General features: G+C 47.6%; 1 protein-coding gene across 1 annotated transcript in view; it reads left to right on the plus strand.

The window, feature by feature from the left end:
• Window positions 1-23,762, plus strand: part of ptprk (protein tyrosine phosphatase receptor type K) — a gene marked incomplete at its 5' end in the record, with an annotated part of 225,802 nt that extends 202,040 nt beyond the window's left edge. The window contains 19 exons of the mRNA XM_080533604.1: window positions 2,060-2,220; window positions 3,178-3,213; window positions 6,768-6,952; window positions 8,980-9,067; window positions 9,567-9,643; window positions 10,085-10,102; window positions 12,468-12,504; window positions 12,754-12,851; window positions 13,253-13,369; window positions 13,809-13,963; window positions 15,352-15,487; window positions 15,760-15,909; window positions 16,688-16,861; window positions 20,690-20,707; window positions 21,105-21,236; window positions 21,423-21,548; window positions 21,895-22,058; window positions 22,772-22,907; window positions 23,307-23,762. Of these exons, the coding sequence (XP_080389730.1) occupies window positions 2,060-2,220; window positions 3,178-3,213; window positions 6,768-6,952; window positions 8,980-9,067; window positions 9,567-9,643; window positions 10,085-10,102; window positions 12,468-12,504; window positions 12,754-12,851; window positions 13,253-13,369; window positions 13,809-13,963; window positions 15,352-15,487; window positions 15,760-15,909; window positions 16,688-16,861; window positions 20,690-20,707; window positions 21,105-21,236; window positions 21,423-21,548; window positions 21,895-22,058; window positions 22,772-22,907; window positions 23,307-23,360 (2,062 nt within the window). The 3' untranslated portion in view covers window positions 23,361-23,762. The remainder of the gene's footprint in view (window positions 1-2,059; window positions 2,221-3,177; window positions 3,214-6,767; window positions 6,953-8,979; window positions 9,068-9,566; window positions 9,644-10,084; window positions 10,103-12,467; window positions 12,505-12,753; window positions 12,852-13,252; window positions 13,370-13,808; window positions 13,964-15,351; window positions 15,488-15,759; window positions 15,910-16,687; window positions 16,862-20,689; window positions 20,708-21,104; window positions 21,237-21,422; window positions 21,549-21,894; window positions 22,059-22,771; window positions 22,908-23,306) is intronic.
• Between the last annotated feature and the right edge of the window lie 410 nt (window positions 23,763-24,172).

Below are 24,172 nucleotides of genomic sequence, written 5' to 3' on the forward strand. Positions count from 1 at the left end.
GCTGCACTTGTGGGCCTGTATTCTCTCTGTGTGCATGTGTGTGAGTATGTGTGCATGTGAGTGTCTGTCTCTAACTCACTACCCCATCCATCCTCCCATTGACTGGATCTTGTCCATAGAAAGGCTCTGGATTAAAATGGTAAACCGCGTCCGTCTACAGCACTCTCTCTCTCTCTCTCTCTCTCTCTCTCTCTCTCTCTCTCTCTCTCTCTCTCTCTCTCTCTCTCTCTCTCTCTCTCTCTCTCTCTCTCTCTCTCTGTGGGAGCGGCCCTCTTATAAGACCTCTCCTGTTGGTTGATCTCTCAGAAGACGCCTCCTATTGGTTGTTCTGAGTGTTTGGTGGAGGAGGGTGTGGTGTTTGGGTGGTGAAGGCCTTCTCTCCTGCTCTAGTAAGGGAATCCAACCCCACTTTGGCCAGCCAGCCAGTCAGCCAGCCAGCCAGTCAGTCAGCCAGCCAGCTAGCCTGTCAGTCAGTCAGTCAGTCAGCCAGTCAGTCAGCCAGCCAGCTAGCCTGTCAGTCAGTCAGTCAGCCAGCCAGCCAGCCAGCTAGTCAGTTAATCATTTAGACAGCCAGACAGCCAGCCAGCCAGCTAGTCAGTTAGTAATTTAGACAGCCAGCCAATCAGTCAGTTAGTCATTTAGACAGCCAGCCAGTCAGTCAGTCATTTAGACAGCCAGCCAATCAGTCAGTTAGTCATTTAGACAGCCAGCCAATCAGTCAGTTAGTCATTTAGACAGCCAGCCAGTCAGTCAGTCATTTAGACAGCCAGCCAATCAGTCAGTTAGTAATTTAGACAGCCAGCCAATCAGTCAGTTAGTCATTTAGACAGCCAGCCAATCAGTCAGTTAGTCATTTAGACAGCCAGCCAATCAGTCAGTTAGTTATTTAGACAGCCAGCCAATCAGTCAGTTAGTCATTTAGACAGCCAGCCAGTCAGTCAGTCATTTAGACAGCCAGCCAGTCAGTCAGTCATTTAGACAGACAGCCAGTCAGTCAGTCATTTAGACAGCCAGCCAATCAGTCAGTTAGTTATTTAGACAGCCAGCCAATCAGTCAGTTAGTCATTTAGACTTCTCCTTAATTAAAATTAATTACATTTAGACAGCCAGCCAGCCAATCAGCCGGTCTTCAGACTCCTTAACCGTAACTCTTAAGGGCTCTGCACACAGCGTGCGATTCTGTTGCGCGTCAACATTCCATTTTGAAGTTTGAATGGAAGTCTATGAGAACATCGCATTTCAACACACACGGCCCCGATGCGATGTTCTCATAGACTTCCATTCAAACTTCAAAATGGAATGTTGACGCGCAACAGAATCGCACGCTGTGTGCAGAGCCCTTTTCTCACTGCACAGAGATCTGGCATAGTAACCTTAGTAACCCTCTCTACCCCTCTCCAGGTCAGATGTGTTGTCAGAGCTGTGGCTATCTAAGTTAGGATGTAGAAAGGCCCCAAACTGAAGTGACTAGTTAGCTAAGTTAACATGTAGAAAGGCATCAGACTGAGGTGACTGGTTAGCTAAGTTAGCATGTAGAAAGGCATCACACTGAGGTGACTGGTTAGCTAAGTTAGCATGCAGAAAGTCCTAAACTGAAGTGACTAGTTAGCTAAGTTAGCATTTAGAAAGGTCTAAACTGAGGTGACTAGTTAGCTAAGTTAGCATGTAGAAAGGTCTAAACTGAGTTGACTAGTTAGCTGCGTTAGCATGCAGAAAGGCCACAAACTGAGTTGACAAGCTAGCTATGTTAGCATGCGACTTATAACTCTCTCCCTCAGAGCACAGGGAACTCCTGCATTGGTTTCACACCTTGATCTTCCCTTTACCACTGTATGCGTCCTTCAGTAGTGTATAATACTTCACCCTAAAACGGCATCTATAATGGTCTGCACATATTATTGGATGTTAGCCCAACCCTAGGGTCTGTTGTCATGGAGACAAGCCTTCCCCTGTCACCTATCTCTCCCTCCTCCTCCTCCTCTCCTCATGGTGTGTGACACTGATTATGTCCTGAACAATGATGTCACATTGTTAACCCCCGCTTGCCCAAACCCTCCAGGAAACTGGCCAAGAAACGTAAGGACGCCATCGGCACGACTCGGCAGGAGATGACCCACATGGTGAACGCCATGGACCGCAGCTACGCCGACCAGAGCACCCTACACGCGGACGACCCCATGTCCGTCACCTTCATGGACACTCACAACTTCACTAACAGATGTGAGTATGGAGCCCAGGCCAGGACCATGTTAGAACCAGACTAGGCAAGACTAGACCAGATTAGAACTACAGTAGACAAGACTAGACCAGAACTAGACCATATTAGAACCAGACTAGGCAAGACTAGACCAGACTAGACCAGATTAGAACTAGACAAGACTAGACCAGAACTAGACAAGACTAGGACCATATTAGAACCAGACTAGAACCAGACTAAGTCCAAACCCAGGTATTAGTGGTCGACGGACTTGACTCTTTCTTGACTCCAAAAAGACTTGACAGGGAGATGTTTTGCCGTTGTAAAACCCTGTAGCCTACCAGTGGTAAATGAGTACACAACCCTGTACCAGTGGTAAATGAGTCCACAACCCTGTACCAGTGGTAAATGAGTCCACAACCCTGTACCAGTGGTAAATGAGTCCACAACCCCCGCCCCGAATGGTAAATTGTTTTTCTACAACAGCCACCACATAATATAAAACATAAATACACAGTAGTAACATAAAATTTATGTATTTACAATCATTAATCGTTTCAGAATACATATATCCTTCCGCCACAGAATACAGTCCCATAAACAAGATCAACGATTGCATTGTAGGTCAGCACAGGTGTTCTTAATCAGATTGATTGGGAGGCGCATTGATACTGGAAATGTGGTCTGAACAGTGGGTTGTTGAGATATTTACCACTGTTGCTAGCCAATCAGAATCCAGTATCCAAACATGCTGTTGTCGAAGAGACGTTAGTTGCTGTTGGTGTCGTCTCAGACATGAACTAGACTAGCAGTGGAATTTGGAGTCGATTCTTCTCCCTTTCCAAACGGGACGGGGCTTTTGGGGGTTGTCTCCATCACTCCCAGGTATGCCATCACTCCCAGGTATGCCATCACTCCCAGGTATGCCAGTGTGATGCAGCAGTGTGTAGATGTTCCTCATCAGGTATTTCTCCCCACAGTGCCCAACGATCCGCTGGTGCCGACAGCCGTGCTAGGTGAGGCCTGGTGCTTGTGTCTGACCACACCCCCCCGCCCTGCATGTGTCCCTATATTGTACCATATCAATACCTTATCAATACCATATCAATACCCTATCAATACCCTATCAATACCCTATCAATACCCTATCAATACCCTATCAATACCATATCAATACCCTATCAATACCATATCAATATCCTTTAAATACCATATCAATACCTTTAAATACCATAAAATACCATATCAATACCCTGTCAATATCCTTTAAATACTATATCAATACCATATCAATACCTTATCAATACCATATCAATATCCTTTAAATAACATATCAATACCATATCAATATCCTTTAAATACCATATCAATATCCTTTAAATACTATATCAATACCCTATCAATAATAATAATAATAACTTTTATTTGTATAGCGCTTTTCCTGCAAAAGTTGCAGCTCAAAGTGCTTTAATGATTATATAATCATAATTTAATTATTTAGTCATTTAAAGGCAATATTAAAAAGATGGGTTTTTAGTCTTGACTTGAACATATTGGCAGTGCATTCCACAATCTGGGTGCAAATCTCTTCTTTTGTACATGTGGTACACAGAGAAAACCAGCGTCAGAAGACCTGAGAGCTCTATTGGGCTGATATGCTATCAGATATTCTGGTGCTATGCCAGTGAGAGTTTTATAAACAAGCAGAAGGATCTTGAAATCTATTCTGAACTTAACAGGAAGCTAGTGTAGAGTTTCTAAAATAGGAGTTATATGAGCTTGTCTGCTTGTTTTGGTTAAAACTCTTGCTGCTGCATTTTGGACTAATTGCAGCTGGCCAATAGCTTTCTTCGGAAGACCAGAAAGGAGACTGTTACAATATACAATACAATACCCTATCAATACCCTTTAAATACCATATTAATACCATAGTCCAAAGTCTGTCATAGGACACAAGTCATATGTTCACAATAGCCCTAGGAATACTATAGTCTGAATAGTAAAACATTAGTATATATATATATATATATAATAGTGTAATATTATAATATATATATAATAATATAATAGCAAAACAAAACAAACGTCCTTCTTCTAGCACGATGACTGCCAATGGCCCCAGGCCTGAGCATAGATGTTTCCTGCTCTGACTGGTGGAGAGATGATTCACAAAAATGTATTTGTTGTAAGTCGCTTTGGTTAAAAGGCATTTGCTAAATGCCCAAAAAAATAATATAAATGTAATGTAGTCATGTGTTTGCCGCAGCCCTAGAACACCATCGTCTGAATAGTCAGATATCTCCCACAGCACTATTGGTTTCCAGAGGAGAGACTAGGCATGGTGTCCAGTGGTGACTCAGGGGCCAGGGCTTCAGCCAGCCAGGCCTGGGAGAGGACCCCAGCCAGGGGTCTGGCAGGGTGGAGGGTCCTCACAGCTGGCTGGCTGTGTGAGGTTATCAGCGGGGTTAAAAGCCCCTGGGCCGGGCCAGCGCGTCTCTGCTGTGAGGCTTCTGCATGTGGTCCTCGCCAGGTTAGGGGAAGGGCTGCGGCTTGACCCTGATTCAGCCTGTCATGTAACAACCCCCAACACAGAGGAGATGGAGTCGTTACATTATGATGATAATAATAATAATAATAATAATAATAATAACAATAGAAGAAGAAGAAGAAGAAGAAGAATATAATATATGCCATTTAGCTGATGCTTTTATCCAAAGCGACTTACATTGCAGTGAGTGCATACATTTTTCAGTATATACGGTCCCAGCGGGAATCGAACCCACAACCTAAGCATTGTTAGCGCCATGCTCTACCAGCTGAGCCACAGAGGACCACATGTCCTCCGGTGAAGAGATACGGACGCCACGTTGGATAGACTCAGCTGGTGTGATTCAGTTTAGTAGGCTAAGTAACAACTTCCAAGTTATATGGTCTCTCCACTAGAGGGCAGTAGTGTACCACTATGACTGTTCAGACCCCCACCTACCCCCCTCCCTCCTCCCACCTCCACCGCCCTCCCTCCTCCCTCCTCCCACCTCCACCGCCCTCCCTCCTCCCACCTCCACCGTCCTCCTCCCACCCCCCTCCCTCCTCCCACCTCCACCGCCACTGTGTGTAGCAGTGTTATCTGCCCCTGCCTGCTCTAGACAGCCCTGTGGCGTAGTGGTCGTGTCACCTCCGTGTTGTGTGTTGTTGTTGTTGTTGTCCCGTGTGGTGTCCGTCCGTCCCTGGACGTGTGTGATGTGTCCGTGTTTTTTTTTTTGCGTGTCGTAAGAAGCCGTTGTCATGGTTACCGTCGATCCATTGTACATCCCTGTTCATCACTTCACCGCCATACCCTGGTTTAGTCCAGCGTTAAGGCCTGATGTCATGTTATGTCACAGTGTTAGGTCATGTCCCTTGTTAAGTCATGTCCCTTGTTAAGTCATGTCACAGTGTTAAGTCATGTCCCTTGTTAAGTCATGTCACGTAGTTAAGTCATGTCCCTTGTTTCATGTCCCTTGTTATGTCATGTGCCTTGTTAAGTCATGTGCCTTGTTAAGTCATGTCCCTTGTTAAGTCATGTCACGTAGTTAAGCCATGTCCCTTGTTAAGTCATGTCCATTGTTAAGGCATGTCACGTAGTTAAGTCATGTCATGTAATTAAGTCATGTCCCTTGTTACGTCATGTCCCTTGTTACGTCATGTCCCTTGTTATGTCATGTGCCTTGTTAAGTCATGTGCCTTGTTAAGTCATGTCATGTAGTTAAGTCATGTCACGTAGTTAAGTCATGTCCCTTGTTAAGTCATGTCATGTAGTTAAGTCATGTGCCTTGTTAAGTCATGTCCCTTGTTAAGTCATGTCATGGTGTTAAGTCATGCCCTTGTTAAGTCATGTCCCTTGTTAAGTCATGTCACAGTGTTACGTCATGTCCCTTGTTAAGTCATGTCGTGGTGTTAAGTCATGCCCTTGTTAAGTCATGTCACAGTGTTAAGTCATGCCCTTGTTAAGTCATGCCCATGTTAAGTCATGCCCTTGTTAAGTCATGTCCCTTGTTAAGTCATGTTCCTTGTTAAGTCATGTCACAGTGTTAAGTCATGTCACGTCATCATATCTATGTGCAGACGTCATGTGTGTCACGTTGACCTTCCTTAAAACTGTTTATTTCTCTTCTTGCTGCCTGTATTGTAAAGTGCCCATTACCGGTAAGTCTGTGTACATCCTTCTAGCAGATTACCTACCACCTCTCTCTCTCTCTCTCTCTCTCTCTCTCTCTCTCTCTCTCTCTCTCTCTCTCTCTCTCTCTCTCTCTCTCTCTCTCTCTCTCTCTCTCTCTCTCTCTCCCTTTATTTAAGAATAAGATGTGTGCATATGTGTGTAAGAGCCAGATGTGTATAGTATGCGTATGCCTGTGCTGTATACTTTGTGTGTGTTAGTAATGCGTATGTGTGTGTTGTATAGTATGTGTGTGCTCTTTGAGGGATTCTCTTGTTTTGTGTATTGAGTGACTGGTGGCGATCCTTTGCCAGGCTGTTAACCCTCTCCCTCCCTCCCTCCCCCCCTTCCTCCCTCCCCCCCTCCCCTCTCCAGATGAGAACCACACCGTGTCGGCGGAGTCCAGTCGGCTGCTGGACGTGCCGCGGTACCACTGCGAGGGCACCGAGTCTCCGTACCAGACGGGCCAGCTGCACCCCGCCATCAGGGTGGCCGACCTCCTGCAGCACATCAACCTGATGAAGACCTCCGACAGCTACGGCTTCAAGGAGGAGTACGAGGTCAGAGGACAACCTAACCCTGACGTACACCTAGCCTAAGCATCAGGCAGCTGTGTCTCTTTCTCTCTCTCGCGTGCGCATGCGCGCACATTCTCATTTTCGTTCTCACACTCCCTGTCTCTCTCTCTCTCTCTCTCTTTCTCTCTCTCTTTCTCTCTGTCCATCTCTCTCTCTCTGTCTCTGTCCATCTCTCTCTCTCTCTCCCTTTCTCTCCCCCCTATCCATCTCTCTCTCTTTCTCTCCCCCCCTATCCATCTCTCTCTCTCTCTCTCTCAGTCCTCAACAGGGTCTTACTAATCAAGCAGTCAACACAGTGTGCACATCCTCAAGGTCTGATAACATGACAGCTCATATTTCCATCTCAGGAGGGTTCTACTCCACACACACACTCACACACACACACACACACATACACTTCTTCACAAACTAAATGTCACAGCGGTGATGTCAGATCCTGTTCAGGCTCGGCTGTGGGGGATTTCTGCAGGTTGTCTGTTGATCTGTGTTAGCAGGGGTGGGGGGGGGGTGGCAGGGGAGGAAGGGAGGGAGGAGGAGGTGTAATCGGGGGGAGGGGTGCGGGGGCTAGTGGCGGGGGAGGAAGGGAACACAACCACCGTAGATAATTATCTGCACTATTTGCACCATGCTGATACCTCTACACACCACCTAGCCTCCTACTGTATGTCCTCTACACACCACCTAGCCTCCTACTGTATGTCCTCTACACACCACCTAGCCTCCTACTGTCTTCTACACAACACCTAGCCTCCTACTGTCCTCTACACACCACCTAGCCTCCCACTGTCCTCTACACACCACCTAGCCTCCTACTGTCCTCTACACACCACCTAGCCTCCCACTGTCCTCTACACACCACCTAGCCTCCTACTGTCCTCTACACACCACCTAGCCTCCCACTGTCCTCTACACACCACCTAGCCTCCTACTGTCCTCTACACACCACCTAGCCTCCCACTGTCCTCTACACACCACCTAGCCTCCTACTGTCCTCTACACACCACCTAGCCTCCTACTGTCCTCTACACACCACCTAGCCTCCCACTGTCCTCTACACACCACCTAGCCTCCTACTGTCCTCTACACACCACCTAGCCTCCTACTGTCCTCTACACACCACCTAGCCTCCCACTGTCCTCTACACACCACCTAGCCTCCTACTGTCCTCTACACACCACCTAGCCTCCTACTGTCCTCTACACACCACCTAGCCTCCTACTGTCCTCTACACACCACCTAGCCTCCTACTGTCCTCTACACACCACCTAGCCTCCCACTGTCCTCTACACACCACCTAGCCTCCTACTGTCCTCTACACACCACCTAGCCTCCTACTGTCCTCTACACACCACCTAGCCTCCTACTGTCCTCTACACACCACCTAGCCTCCTACTGTATGTCCTCTACACACCACCTAGCCACCAACTGTCCTCTACACACCACCTAGCCTCCTACTGTCCTCTACACACCACCTAGCCTCCTACTGTCCTCTACACACCACCTAGCCTCCTACTGTCCTCTACACACCACCTAGCCTCCTACTGTCCTCTACACACCACCTAGCCTCCTACTGTCCTCTACACACCACCTAGCCTCCTACTGTCCTCTACACACCACCTAGCCTCCTACTGTCCTCTACACACCACCTAGCCTCCTACTGTCCTCTACACACCACCTAGCCTCCTACTGTCCTCTACACACCACCTACCCTCCTACTGTCCTCTACACACCACCTAGCCTCCCACTGTCCTCTACACACCACCTAGCCTCCTACTGTCCTCTACACACCACCTAGCCTCCTACTGTCCTCTACACACCACCTAGCCTCCTACTGTCCTCTACACACCACCTAGCCACCAACTTGATTTGCTGACTTATTGGCTGGCTGGCTGGCTGACTGACTGACTGACTGACTGACTGACTTGACTGACTGACTGACTGACTGACAGACATATGAGCTATGTTGTGTCTGACGCTCCTGGCTCCGTCCCGTTCTCTGTCTCCTGCAGAGTTTTTTTGAGGGCCAGTCCGCCTCCTGGGACGTCGCCAAGAAGGAGCAGAACAGAACCAAGAATCGCTATGGCAACATCATTGCATGTGAGTGTTGTCAAACCTCCAATGAAGCGGGCGCTGCTGATGCCGTAGAACAGGGGAGGCTGGTGGAGGTAGAAATCGGAGGACGAGCTCATGAATGGAATGAGGAATGGTACGGTGCTTGATAGCGTCCCTCATTCCATTCCATGCATTACAATGAGCCCGTCCTCCGATTTCTACCTCCACCAGCCTCCCCTGATAGATACATATTCTATAAATACACGTACATACTGTACATGTCGCACATATACTGTATACTGTATGTGCCATCTAACAATGTGTTTTTGGAAATGATCTTATTGTATTGGTTTATTGAAACCATGAAATATATCTGTCATACATGAACCAGCTATCTCCCAATATCGTGAAATAAGCAGACCTTCGTCTTGAACTTGCTTTCGTTGACATGATATCACTGGTCATCCTCCTAACCTGACATGATATCACTGGTCATCCTCCTAACCTGTTCCCAACCTGTTTCCAACCTTGTGTCGCCTGGCAGACGATCATTCTAGAGTGATCCTTCAGCCAATGGAGGACGACCCCTCCTCTGATTACATCAACGCCAACTACATTGACGTAAGTGGCGACGCCTCCTCCCAACGCGTGAGACGCCTCTCTCCTTCTCTATCCTCCTCCTCTCTCCTCCTCTCTCTTCCTCCTCTCTCCTCCTCTCTCTTCTCTCTCCTCCTCTCTCCTTCTCTCCTCCTCCCTCCTCCTCTCTCCTCCTCTCTCCTCCTCCCTCCTCCTCTCTCCTCCTCCCTCCTCCTCTCTCCTCCTCTCTCCGCCTCTCTCCTCCTCTCTCTGCCTCTCTCCTTCTCTCTCCGCCTCTCTCCTCTCGTATGTTAAGGCCTTTCTATGCATGTCTTTTGTCAAACTCACTCTCTCTCTCTCTCTGTATATATACACACACACACACACACACACAAAATACAGCCTTCCTGTCCAAGTGCTTGTTACTGACAGTGTTGTGCTTTCTTTCACTCTGCCTTCTGTATGATTTGGTGGTTTGGGCTGTAGATTTGGCTGTACAGGGATGTAAGTATGAATGTTAGAGGACGTCCTCCATCGTTCACCGTGGCTCCGCGCGCAGGGGGGGGGAGGCCAGCGCAGGTAGAAATCGGAGGACGGGCTTGTTGCGATGCACAGGGGGGGGGGGGGGGGGGGGGGGGGGGGCGGTTGTTGGACGCAGCATTGCTCCTCCTCCCCTTCCTCCTCCTCCTCCTCCCCCTCCTGCTCCCCCTCCTCCTCCTCCTCCTCCTCCTCCTCCTTCTCCTCCTCCTCCTTCTCCTCCTTCTCCTCCTCCTCCTCCTCCTCCTTCTCCCCTCCTCCTCCTCCTCCTTCTCCTCCTTCTCCTCCTCCTCCTCCTCCTTCTCCCCTCCTCCTCCTTCTCCTCCTCCTCCTCTTCCTCCTCCTCCTTCTCCTCCTCCTCCTGCTCCCCCTCCTCCTCCTCCCACAAGCGAGCCCGTCCTCCGATTTCTACCTCCTCTGGCCTCCCCCCTGCTCTCTCTCTAAACGCTTCCCATCTGCATGCAGAGGAACGCATGTTTCACCACGTCTTTGGCCCCGCCCCCTTTTTGAGTTCCTCTCCTCTTTGTCGCCGTCCTATCCCCATGTCAGCATCCCTGACGCCTGTCTACATCCCTGGTCGCTATAGCAACGCCTGTATATCCCTGGTCGCTATAGCAACGCCTGTACATCCCTGGTCGCTGTAGCAACGCCTGTACATCCCCTTTTTTTCCTTTTTCTTTTTTACATCCATGGTTGCTATAACAACGTCTGCAACAGCCCTGGTCGCTATAACACCTGTACAGTACGTCCCTGGTTTACATCCCTGCTCACTATAGCAACACCTGTACTCCTCCCCCCCCCCCTAATCCAGTAGCATGCTGTGGTCAGATAGAGAAGTCATGGGAACGCCTGCTCTTACAACACTCCATTACAGACATGTAGGAGACACCTGTAGGAGGCGCTGTGGAGAGGTCTGCAGCTGCTGCTGCTTTGGGCTGTTGCTGTTATAGAGGATAAGGGTTATAGAGGGTTATAGAGGGGTTATAGATGATTATAGAGGGGTTATAGATGATTACAGAGGGGTTATAGATGATTATAGAGGGGTTATAGATTATTATAGAGAGGTTATAGATTGTATAGGGGTTATAGATGATTATAGAGGGGTTATAGATGATATAGGGGTTATAGATTATTATAGAGGGGTTATAGATGATTATAGAGGCGTTATAGATGATTATAGAGGAGTTTTAGATGATTATAGAGGGGTTATAGATGATTATAGAGGGGTTATAGATGATTTCGGAGGGGTTATAGATGATTATAGAGGAGTTATAGATGATTATAGAGGGGTTATAGATGGTTATAGATGATTATAGAGGGGTTATAGATGATTATAGAGGGGTTATATATGATTATAGAGGGGTTATAGATGATTATAGAGGTGTTATAGATGAATATGGAGGGGTTATATATGATTATAGAGGGGTTATAGATGATTATAGAGGGGTTATAGATGATTATGGAGGAGTTATATATGATTATTGAGGGGTTATAGATCATTATAGAGGTTTTATAGATGATTATGGAGGAGTTATAAATGATTATAGAGGGGATATAGATGATTATAGAGGGGATATAAATGATTATAGAGGGGTTATAGATTATTATAGAGGGGTTATAGATGTTTATAGAGGGGGTATATATGGTTATAGATGATTATAGAGGGGTTATATATGGTTATAGAGGGGTTATAGATGGTTATAGATGATTATAGAGGGGTTATAGATGGTTATAGAGGGGTTATAGATGAGTATAGAGGGGTTATAGATGATTATAGATTGTTATAGATGATTATAGAAGGGTTATAGATGATTGTAGATGAGTTATAGATGATTATAGAGGGGTTATAGATGGTTGTAGATGATTATAGAGGAGTTCTAGATGATTATAGAGGGGTTATAGATGGTTATAGATGGTTATAGAGGGGTTATAGATGATTATAGAGGGGTTATAGATGATTATATATTGTTATAGATTATTATAGAGAGGTTATAGATGATTATAGAGGGGTTATAGAGGTTTATAGATTGTTATAGATGATTATAGAGGGTTTATAGATGATTATAGCGGGGTTATAGATGATCATAGAGGGGTTATAGATGATCATAGAGGGGTTATAGATGATTATAGATTGTTATAGATTATTATAGAGGGGTTATAGATGGTTATAGAGGGGTTATAGATGATTATAGAGGGGTTATAGATGATTATAGATTGTTATAGATGATTATAGAGGGGTTATAGATGATTATAGAGGGGTTATAGATGATTATAGAGGGGTTATAGAGAGGTCTCCAGCCATTCTAATGTCGCTGTGTTTGTTCTTCAACAGGGTTACCAGCGGCCAAGTCACTACATTGCAACACAAGGTGAGACCCAGACGCCCCTGAGGAGAGGTCAGAGGTCACACTGCTCCTCAGAGACTAGTTAGAGGTCACACTACTACCCAGAGACTACTTAGAGAGGTTATTTATGTTGCGTTGTGATTGGTTAGTTGTTTATACTGTTAGAGGACGTGATTTGCTGAATTGTGGTAGGTTGATATTTTGGTGTACTATGATTGGCTGGTCGTTGGATCACTGTGTCCTGATTGGCTGGTTGTGGTACCGCCCCCCCAGGCCCGGTCCACGAGACGGTGTACGACTTCTGGAGGATGGTCTGGCAGGAGCAGTCGGCCTGCATCGTCATGGTGACCAACCTGGTGGAGGTGGGGCGGGTACGTCATGTGACTCTGTACCTGTACCTGTGTCGTTAGATGATGTCATAATGATGTTAGAATGTTAGATGCGGTGTGTGTGTGTGACTGTGTGTGTGACTGTGACTGTGTGTGTGAGTGTGAGTGTGAGTGACTGTGTGTGTGTGTGTGTGTGTGTGTGTGTGTGTGTGACTGTGTGTGTGTGTGTGTGTGTGTGTGTGTGTGTGTGTGTGTATGTGTGTGTGTGTGTGTGTGTGTGTAATTGTGACTGTGTGTGTGTGACTGTCCCCCAGCCTCCCCTGGTGTTCTACCTCCCCCAGCCTCCCCTGGTGTTCTACCTCCCCCAGCCTCCTCCTTCCTCCAGCCTATGCAGAGATGTGGTTGTCATAGAGACTGTGGTGCTTACCCCCCCCCCCCCGCAGGTGAAGTGCTACAAGTACTGGCCTGATGACGCGGAGGTGTACGGAGACTTTAAAGTGACGTTTGTGGAGGTGGAGCCCCTGGCGGAGTACGTGGTCAGGACCTTCACGTTGGAGCGGGTGAGTTCATCCTTTCTCCTCTCCTCACTCTTCTCCCTCTCCCTCTCCCTCTCCTTCTCCCTCTCCCTCTCCCTCTCCCTCTCCCTCTCCCTCTCCTCTCCTCTCCCTCTCCTCTCCCTCTCCCTCTCCTCTCCTTCTCCTTCTCCCTCTCCTCTCCCTCTTCTTCTCCCTCTCCTCTCCTCTCCCTCTTTCTCTCCTCTCCCTCTCCTCTCCCCCTCCCTCTCCTCTCCTCTCCCTCTCATTCTCCCTCTCCTCTCCCTCCCTCTCCCTCTCCTCTCCCTCTCCCTCTCCTCTCCCTCTCCCTCTCCATCTCCCTCTCCCTCTCCCTCTCCTCTCCCTTTCATTCTCCCTCTCCCTCTCCCTCTCCCTCTCCCTCTCCCTCTCCCTCTCCCTCTCCCTCTCCTCTCCCGACCCAGGCCTGTTGTCATGTTGTTTTCAGAGGGGGTGTAACGAGCTGCGCGAGGTGAAGCAGTTCCACTTCACGGGCTGGCCGGACCACGGCGTCCCGTACCACGCCACGGGCCTGCTGTCCTTCATACGCCGCGTCAAGCTGTCCAACCCGCCCAGCGCTGGGCCCATCGTGGTGCACTGCAGGTACCCTAACCCTAGCCCCTCACCTGACACACATCCACCAATCACAACAACACCACAAACTGTCTGTCTCTCTGTCTATACGCACCTGTCTGTCTGTCTGTCTATACTCACCTGTCTCTCTGTCTGTACTCACCTGTCTGTCTGTCTGTCTATACTCACCTGTCTGTCTGTCTATACTCACCTGTCTGTCTCTCCTGTCTGTCTGTCTGTCTATACTCACCTGTCTGTCTATACTCACCTGTCTGTCTGTCTATACTCACCTGTCTGACTATACTCACCTGTCTGTCTGTCTGTCTATACTCACCTGTCTGTCTATACTCACCTGTCTGTCTGTCTATACTCACCTGTCTGTCTGTCTGTCTGTCTATACTCACCTGTCTGTCTGTCTGTCTATACTCACCTGTCTGTCTATACTCACCTGTCTGTCTGTCTATACTCACCTGTCTGTCTGTCTATACTCACCTGTCTGTCTATACTCACCTGTCTGTCTGTCTATACTCACCTGTCTGTCTATACTCACCTGTCTGTCTGTCTATACTCACCTGTCTGTCTGTCTATACTCACCTGTCTGTCTGTCTATACTCACCTGTCTGTCTGTCTATACTCACCTGTCTGTCTATACTCACCTGTCTGTCTGTCTATACTCACCTGTCTGTCTGTCTATACTCACCTGTCTGTCTGTCTATACTCACCTGTCTGTCTGTCTATACTCACCTGTATGTCTATACTCACCTGTCTGTCTGTCTATACTCACCTGTCTGTCTATACTCACCTGTCTGTCTGTCTATACTCACCTGTCTGTCTATACTCACCTGTCTGTCTGTCTATACTCACCTGTCTGTCTATACTCACCTGTCTGTCTGTCTATACTCACCTGTCTGTCTGTCTGACTGTCTATACTCACCTGTCTGTCTGTCTATACTCACCTTTCTGTCTGTCTATACTCACCTGTCTGTCTATACTCACCTGTCTGTCTCTCCTGTCTGTCTATACTCACCTGTCTGTCTATACTCACCTGTCTGTTTCTCCTGTCTGTCCGTATGTCTGTCTGTCTATACTCACCTGTCTGTCTCTCCTGTGTGTCCGTCTGTCTGTCTATACTCACCTGTCTGTCTGTCTGTCTATACTCACCTGTCTGTCTATACTCACCTGTCTGTCTCTCCTGTCTGTCTGTTTCTCCTGTCTGTCCGTATGTCTGTCTGTCTATACTCACCTGTCTGTCTCTCCTGTGTGTCCGTCTGTCTGTCTATACTCACCTGTCTGTCTGTCTGTCTATACTCACCTGTCTGTCTCTCCTGTCTGTCTGTCTATACTCACCTGTCTGTCTGTACTCACCTGTCCGTCTCTCCTGTCTGTCTGTCCTCACCTGTCTGTGTGTCTGTCCTCAGTGCGGGTGCGGGGCGTACGGGCTGCTACATGGTGATAGACATCATGCTGGACATGGCAGAGCGGGAGGGCGTGGTCGACATCTACAACTGCGTCAAGGCGCTGCGCTCCCGCCGCATCAACATGGTACAGACCGAGGTGACTACCCCCCCACCCCCACACACCTCTGACTAACGCCATCTACCATCCGCGTGTGTGTGTCTGCCCATGCATGCGTGCGTGTGTGTGTGTGTGTGTGTGTGTGTGTGTGTGTGTGTTTGCATGCGTGTGTGTACAAGAGTGTCTCCCAGTGCTGAAGTCTGTGTCTGTGTCTGTGCGTGCGTGTATGTGTGTGTGTGCATGTGTGTGTATGTGCGTGTGTGTGTGTGTGTCTGTGCGTGCGTGTGTGTGTGTGTGTGTGTGTGTCTCAGGAGCAGTACATCTTCATCCATGACGCCATCCTGGAGGCGTGTCTGTGTGGGGAGACAGCCATCCCCGCCTGCGAGTTCAAGGCCGCCTACTACGACATGATCAGGATCGACTCCCAGAGCAACTCCTCTCACCTCAAGGACGAGTTCCAGGTATGACTCCTCCTCTTCTCTGTCTCTCCTCTCCTCTACTCTCCTCTCCTCTTCTCTACCTCTCCTCTACCTCTCATCTGTCTCTCCTCTCCTTTCCTCTGTCTCTCCTCTCCCCTCCTTTGTCTCTACCTCTCCTCTGTCTCTCCCCTCTGTCCCTCCTCTCCTCTCCTCCTCTCCTCTCTCTCTCCTCCTCTCTGCCTCCTCTCTGTCTCCTCTGTCTCTCCTCTTCTCTGTCTCTCCTCCTCTCTGTCTCTCCTCCTCTCTGTCTCTCCTCTCCTCTGTCTCTCCTCCTCTCTGTCTCTCCTCCTCTCTGTCTCTCCTCTCCTCTGTCTCTCCTCTTCTCTGTCTCTCCTCCTCTCTGTCTCTCCTCCTCTCCTCTCTCTCTCCTCCTCTCTGCCTCCTCCTCTCTGTCTCTCCTCTCCTCTGTCTCTCCTCTCCTCTGTCTCTCCTCTCCTCTGTCTCTCCTCCTCTCTGTCTCTCCTCTCCTCTCTGTCTCTCCTCTCCTCTCCTCCTCTCTGTCTCTCCGCTCCTCTCCTCTCCTCTCCTCTGTCTCTCCTCTCCTCTGTCCCTCCTCTCCACTGTCTCTCCTCTCCTCTGTCTCTCCTCTCTGTCTCTCCTCTCCTCTGTCTCTCCTCCTCTCTGTCTCTCCTCTCCTCTGTCTCTCCTCTCCTCTGTCTCTCCTCCTCTCTGTCTCTCCTCCTCTCTGTCTGTCCTCTCCTCTCCACTCCCCCCAGCACCCCTACTCTACTCCAGACTGACACCCCCCCCCCCTCTCTAGACCCTGAATTCGGTGACCCCCCAGCCCCAGCCGGAGGACTGCAGCATCGCGCTGCTCCCCAGGAACCACGAGAAGAACCGCTTCATGGACATGCTGCCCCCCGACCGCTGCCTCCCCTTCCTCATCACCATCGACGGGGAGAGCAGCAACTACGTCAACGCCGCCCTCATGGATGTACGTGTCTCCCACTGTGTCTCTCTCACACACACACACACCCACACACACACACACACACACACACACACACACACACACACACACACACACAGAATACAGATACACACTGTACACACACACACACACACACACACACACACACACACAGACACTACACGCATATGCACACACACACACACATACATAACACACACACTCACACACACACACACACACAGTATACAGATACACACTGTACATACACACACACACAGACACAGACACGCATATGCACACACACACACACGCACACACACACTCAGCTTTACCAAATGCACTGGTATTATGCTTATTATATTATTATATAATATAATATATGCTTATATATTATTATTATAATGTTATGTGTATGTACAATAGAGACAGAAGGCTAGAGACAAATCCAGGTGTAGATTTCTGTGCTCAGTAGAGGAACGGTCAGAAACAGCTTCACTCAGGTGTGACCTGCAGGTCTTTACATTGGCAACCATTCAACCATTCAACCATTCAACCATTCAACCATGCAACCATTCAACCAGTCAACCATTCAACCATTCAACCATGCAACCATTCAACCAGTCAACCATTCAACCATGCAACCATTCAACCATTCAAACATGCAACCATTCAACCATTCAACCATTCAACCATGCAACCATTCAACCATTCAACCATTCAACCATTCAACCAGTCAACCATTCAACCATTCAACCAGGTAACCATTCAACCAGTCAACCATGCAACCATTCAACCATTCAACCATTCAACCATTCAACCAGTCAACCACTCAACCATGCAACCATTCAACCATTCAACCATTCAACCATTCAACCATGCAACCATTCAACCATTCAATTGCAAGACAAGCAGTGAAGCTGATGAGTATGATAGTGGATAGTGAGTTGGACTTGTGATCGTAAGGTTGTGAGTTCAAAATCCCGCCTGAAACCACACCACTACTAGGGCCAATCCCAATTCCCTTTTCTACCCCTATGGCTCGTTTTCGAGTGTCACTCGATTCGAAGGCAAGGCCTTCGAATACGTCACAAGCCCTACCCCTTGAAATCTAAGCCCTATGAATTGGGACAGCCCTTCACGGCGCCTACGTCATCAACAGTGGTTTAGACGCGGTACGGGTGACGCGTTGTGTTGCCGGCGAATTCTCACATCTGTGACCGGAGGAGATAGCAAAGATGGCGGCCGTTAGCATCGCAAACACTATGATAACATCCTCCGTAGTATCTAGTCTATTTCAGTCACAGACATGTTCAACAACAACACGTTTTACAACAAGGAAGGGATACAACTAATAAACATGTTAACTCACTATTCACCTTGTTATACAACAACTACTACTACAAGTGTCTATGACTACTGTTAATGTTAAATCCGTGTGGAGCTAATGCTATCGCGTCTCCACAGGCTAAAGTACAACACTGATATCCTTAACTTATGTCCTAAACACACTACTGTCATAACGTACCTTCTCCTTGACATGGACATAAACACCTGCTACCTTCTTTGAAAGAAATCGCGATTTATTCAGTGAAAACTAGTACATGATATCACAACATAGCATAGCATTCGCGAACACTATGCTAACAACACTATGATAACATCCTCCGTAGTATAGGATAAACGGGTTATTTTGATAAACTGGACACATTTTGTGAATATATATGGTTACTTTCTCGCCTGAAAACATATAAAAACTTCATAAAATGACATTAACACTTGTAGAGCCAAATTACAGATTGTAGCCAATGGCGGCCAAAATTGAGGATTTTATATTTGTAGATGATTCGCAATGCATCCTGGTATCAAGGGGTAGCATACCGTTAGCCCTTCGAAGCTAGTGTGGTCCTGGAATCGCTCGAAACGAAGTAATAGTTAGCCCTCCCCCTTACCCCTAGCCCTCGATGAAATATGAATTGAGACAGCCCTCGCCCTAAACGTGAACGCGCAAATCGAGCCATAGGGGTGAAAACGAAGGGCTAGGGGTGAATTGGGATTGGGCCCTAGTGTGCCCTTGAGTAAGGCACTTAGCCCTCAGTTACTCCAGGGGGAATGTCCCTGTAATTCGTAATTGTAAGTCGCTTTGGATTAAAAGCGTCTGCTAAATGGCAAAATTATTATTATTATTAAGCCTTGCTCCTGATCATCAGACTACAGGATCATTCTACAAAATGGCCGCCCAATAATTTGACATTAAAGAATTTAAACTACTACAATAGGGTTAGGGTTAGGGTTACAATAGGGTTAGGGTTACAACAGGGTTAGGGTTACAACAGGGTTAGGGTTACAACAGGGTTAGGGTTACAATAGGGTTAGGGTTACAATAGGGTTAGGGTTACAACAGGGTTAGGGTTACAACAGGGTTAGGGTTACAACAGGGTTAGGGTTACAATAGGGTTAGGGTTACAATAGGGTTAGGGTTACAATAGGGTTAGGGTTACAATAGGGTTAGGGTTACAACAGGGTTAGGGTTACAACAGGGTTAGGGTTACAACAGGGTTAGGGTTACAATAGGGTTAGGGTTACAACAGGGTTAGGGTTACAACAGGGTTAGGGTTACAACAGGGTTAGGGTTACAATAGGGTTAGGGTTACAACAGGGTTAGGGTTACAACAGGGTTAGGGTTACAACTAGGGTTGGGTACCGAAAATCGGTACCGGTAGGTACCGGTTACTTTACATTCGGTATGTACCCGTACCGAATCGCAAAGGAGATTTCGGTGCCTCATTTCGGTACTTTTCTATCTCGCTCCGGTGTCAACTGGTGACTCGTGACGTCACATCGCCTGTTAAATTTCCACTCAGTGAAAGCAGCGAGTACGGAAGGATAACGAGAAGGTTGCTAATAGCAACTTCCGCTAGCGGGTTGGCATAACCCGACGCTCGACTTATGGGTGCGTTCCGTAAACTCGTTCTGGAATTCTGATCACCACTCGTGGAATGCATCTGTCCAATCAAATGACTTGCTCCCCTTATGACGTCGGGCCCAGTGTGCGCTGCGAGGCTCTCAGAGCGAGTTTAGAACGATAGGGTTTAGAACGATAGGCACCCCAAGGCTCAGGAGTTTTATTTTCATTTATTTTAATTTGAGTGTATATTTAACTAATATATATTGTGCCTCAGCAATAAAAAAGTGAAAAGCTGTTTAATGTTGTCGACCGTGTTATTATTATATATATATATATATATATATATGTCATTTTAAAAAATCTAAAGTACCGAATTAAGTACCGTTTTGGTACCGGTACCGTTTTTAAAGTATCGGTTAGGTACCGGTACCGGATAAAACCTAAACGGTACCCAACCCTAGTTACAACAGGGTTAGGGTCAACAAATTTAAAAAGTCCCATAGTACGTCTCCAAATGCTAGTGTTACGGTAATGCTAGTGTTAAGGTAATGCTAGTGTTAAGGTAAGTGCTAGTGTTAAGGTAAGTGCTACTGTGTTATACTATATTATAATATTACTCCAGTAGTGTAAAACAGTAGTGTGGTGCTTTACTATACGACACTGTGCATCATCACGCAGTTGAGCTTGTCAGACAGGCCTTTTACTACCATTATTACAGCATTACTTACAACATTATTAGTTATTACAGCACTATTACTACACTAATAGTTGTTACAATGTTATTACAACATTATTACACTTGTTAGTGTTATTACAGCATTGTTAGAGTGTAGAGATGAGGGGGGGTGGTGTTTCAGGAGCGCAGACCAGAGACAGTTTTGTCAGGTGATGAGCTTGTTATCTGGAGGGTAACCTCACAAACTCTTGGACTTTTTCTAACCAAGCCGTCAGAAGAATACCAGGTAATTACTGCTTCTATTATACTGGATTTGTTTCATGGCTTATTAAGTGGTACGTCAGCTGACCTCATGTGTGTATTTATAAGGTTGCTATGCAAACGCATGCTAAACAACAACAACAATATGGTTGTTGTGGTGATAGAACACACACACACACACACACACACATGAAAGTACATGATACTCTCATCTCTGCATGGTCATGACGACTCCACCCAGATCATAAGACCCTCACCTAGCGGTAACCAGGGTAACATACTTGTCCGTCTGTGTCTGCAAGAGGATGTGATGATGTCAGAGGATCCATATTTCTCCTCCTTCTCCTCCTCCTCCACCTCCTCCTCCTCCTCCTCCTCCTCCTTCCCCATCTCCTCCTCCTCCTCCTCATCCTGCTGTACAGAGCTACAGGCAGCCAGCAGCGTTCATCGTGACGCAGCACCCTCTGCCCAACACGGTGAAGGACTTCTGGCGGCTGGTTTACGACTACGGCTGCACCTCCCTGGTCATGCTCAACGAGATCGACCTGGCACAGGTAACTAGCACCTTGACCTGACTACGACCCCTGACCCCTGACCCCCCTAACCATGACCCCCCCCCCCCTAACCCAAAATCAGAACCCTAGCTAAGAGATAAGTTAAAGGGTTGTGTGTGTTACAGTATTAACCAGTGTGTGTGTTTATGTGTGTGTGTGTGTGTGTGTGTGTGTGTGTGTGTGCAGGGCTGTCCTCAGTACTGGCCAGAGGAAGGGTTGCTACGCTACGGCCCTGTCCAGGTGGAGTGCATGTCCTGCTCCATGGACTGTGATGTCATCACCCGTCTCTTCAGGATATGCAACCTCACCAGAGTGAGTACCGAGCATTTTCAACCTAGCGTAGCATTGCTAACATGAGCGTGGGTTATGTGTTGGGTTGCCAACTGTCCCGTATTAGCCGGGAAGTCTGGATGAACATACCCCCGTCCCATGCAGTGGCACGCCATCTTTTGTCTTGTATTTGGCAGCGCAAAAGTTGGCAACCCTCGTACCCAGTATTTTAAACTAGCTTAGCATCGCTAATGTCTGTGTGATCATGCACTGGCGAGGTTAATGAAGGAGCTAGTTTTCCACCAGGGTAGCATTGTTGATGTTTGTTCAGGTGTTGACAGCTAGCTAGCGTAGCATTGCTGATGTTTGTTGTTGTTGTTGTGCGCAGCCTCAGGAGGGCTACCTGATGGTCAGACAGTTCCAGTACCTGGGCTGGGCCGGACACAGAGAAGTCCCCGCCTCCAAGCGCTCCTTCCTCAAACTCATCCTGCAGGTGGACAAGTGGCAGCAGGAGTGTGAGGAGGGAGAGGGACGCACCATCATACACTGCCTGTGAGTGTTCTCACACACACACACACACACACACACTCAATCACTCACACACACTCAATCACTCACACACAATCACTCACACACAATCACACACACACACACACACACACACACACACACACACAATCACACACAATCACTTACACACACACACAATCACTCACACACATACACACACAATCACACACACACACACACACACACACACACACAATCACACAGTCACTCACACACAATCACACACTCACAAATATGTACATGTGCGTCTTCTATCATCTCTTGGCATTCACCACCACACACCCACCTGTCATCTGTCTGGCAGTTGGAGAACATCACCCCACCCCCCCACCCTGCTCCCCCCAAACACACACACACAGACACACAGACACACACCTTTGGAGTGGAGAAGACACTCTATAATTGGAACAGTCGCAGGAAAAGCCTCTTTATTTATCTTCTCTCTTAAACAGGAATGGCAAAGTAGGATATTTGTCAAGTTATTATATTGTTATTCTTGTGGTATGGGGCTAATTCTGTGGAGGGGAGTGGGTGTCTAATGCTGGAATGGGTGGGGTTTAATGTTGTGGTTGTGTGTTTCAGGAACGGGGGTGGGGGTCTAATATTGTGGTGGTGTTTCAGGAATGGGGGGGGGTCTAATATTGTGGTTGTGTTTCAGGAATGGAGGGGTCTAATGTTGTGGTTGTGTGTTTCAGGAACGGGGGTGGCCGTAGTGGGATGTTCTGTGCCATCAGCATCGTGTGTGAGATGATCAAACGACAGAGTGTGGTGGATGTGTTCCACGCCGTCAAGAGTCTGAGGAACAGCAAACCTAACATGGTAGACAGCCCTGTGAGTCACCATCTCACACACACACACACACACACACACACACACACACACACACACTCTAACATGCACATACACACACAGACACACATATACACACACAAACACATGCTGGCATGTGCACACACATAGACGTGCGCTAGCATGCACATACACACACACGCTTGCATGCACACACACACGCTGGCATGTGCACACACACATACATGCGCACACATACACAAACAGATACAAGCACACACACACACACACCCAGACAGATACATACACACACTCACTGTTACACACATACTGTACATACACGTGCGTATGTGGTTCAATCACGGTCACGTTTAACACTAGTGGTTCAAACATGGTTACGTTTAACACTAGTGGTTGACTTGGGGTTTTTCATGTGAACAGGAGCAGTACCGCTTCTGTTACGACTTGGCTCTGGAGTTCATTGAGACGTCTTAACCAGGAAGCTACGGTAGCGTGGCAACCACAACAACAACCATCATAACAACCACTGTCACACCACCATGAGGAAGATGGGAGAGAGGAGGGCTTTACGGGGGCCAGCTATGCCCTGTAGGGAGAGAGGAGGGCATTACGAGGGCCAACTAGGCCCTGTAGGGACTTGCCTGAGGCCCTCGATCGCCCGTGCCCCCACCATAGACTGCCTGAGGTTGGCTAATTGATGTTTTCAGTGTACAGGGAGTTGAGATGTGAGTGGTAAATTGTAAATTGTCTCCATTATTTCTCTCCTGTGTTCAGTGCCACAGAATCTGGTGTTGGCCCCTCGGCCACATCTGCTTACATGTGTTTTGAGAATTCTGTTATTTCATGTGCAGCCATTGTAAAAGAGTAACACTATGCACCAAGGTGTTGCATGCAAAAATGTTTTTTTTCTTTCTTTCTATCTTATCAGCATTATTGTCAACAAGCAATATATGTCTATATATAGAACAGGGGTCCCCAAACTACGGCCCGCGGGCCGAACACGGCCCACCCCCACACTTGGACCGGCCCTTTGAACAACAACATTTCTAACTGCAATTGCGGCATTGCGCCGACGTGGTGGCGGGGGCGCTGTTTCGCAAATAAGTTAGCTTTCGTGTTTGCTAGCGAAATAGCTGATAGTTGATGTTGACTGCTCAAGGAGAATACATAATTGAAAGTACAGAATGCCTGAGAGCCTTATATTGCATTATATTACATTACATTTTGAATGGTCATCTGGTGCCTGAATATTGTGTTTTCCTTTACATAAATAATGACATTTCCAC

The sequence above is a fragment of the Nansenia antarctica genome (assembly GCF_963989245.1).
Source record: "Nansenia antarctica genome assembly, chromosome: 6".
NCBI classification, from domain to species: domain Eukaryota; kingdom Metazoa; phylum Chordata; class Actinopteri; order Argentiniformes; family Microstomatidae; genus Nansenia; species Nansenia antarctica.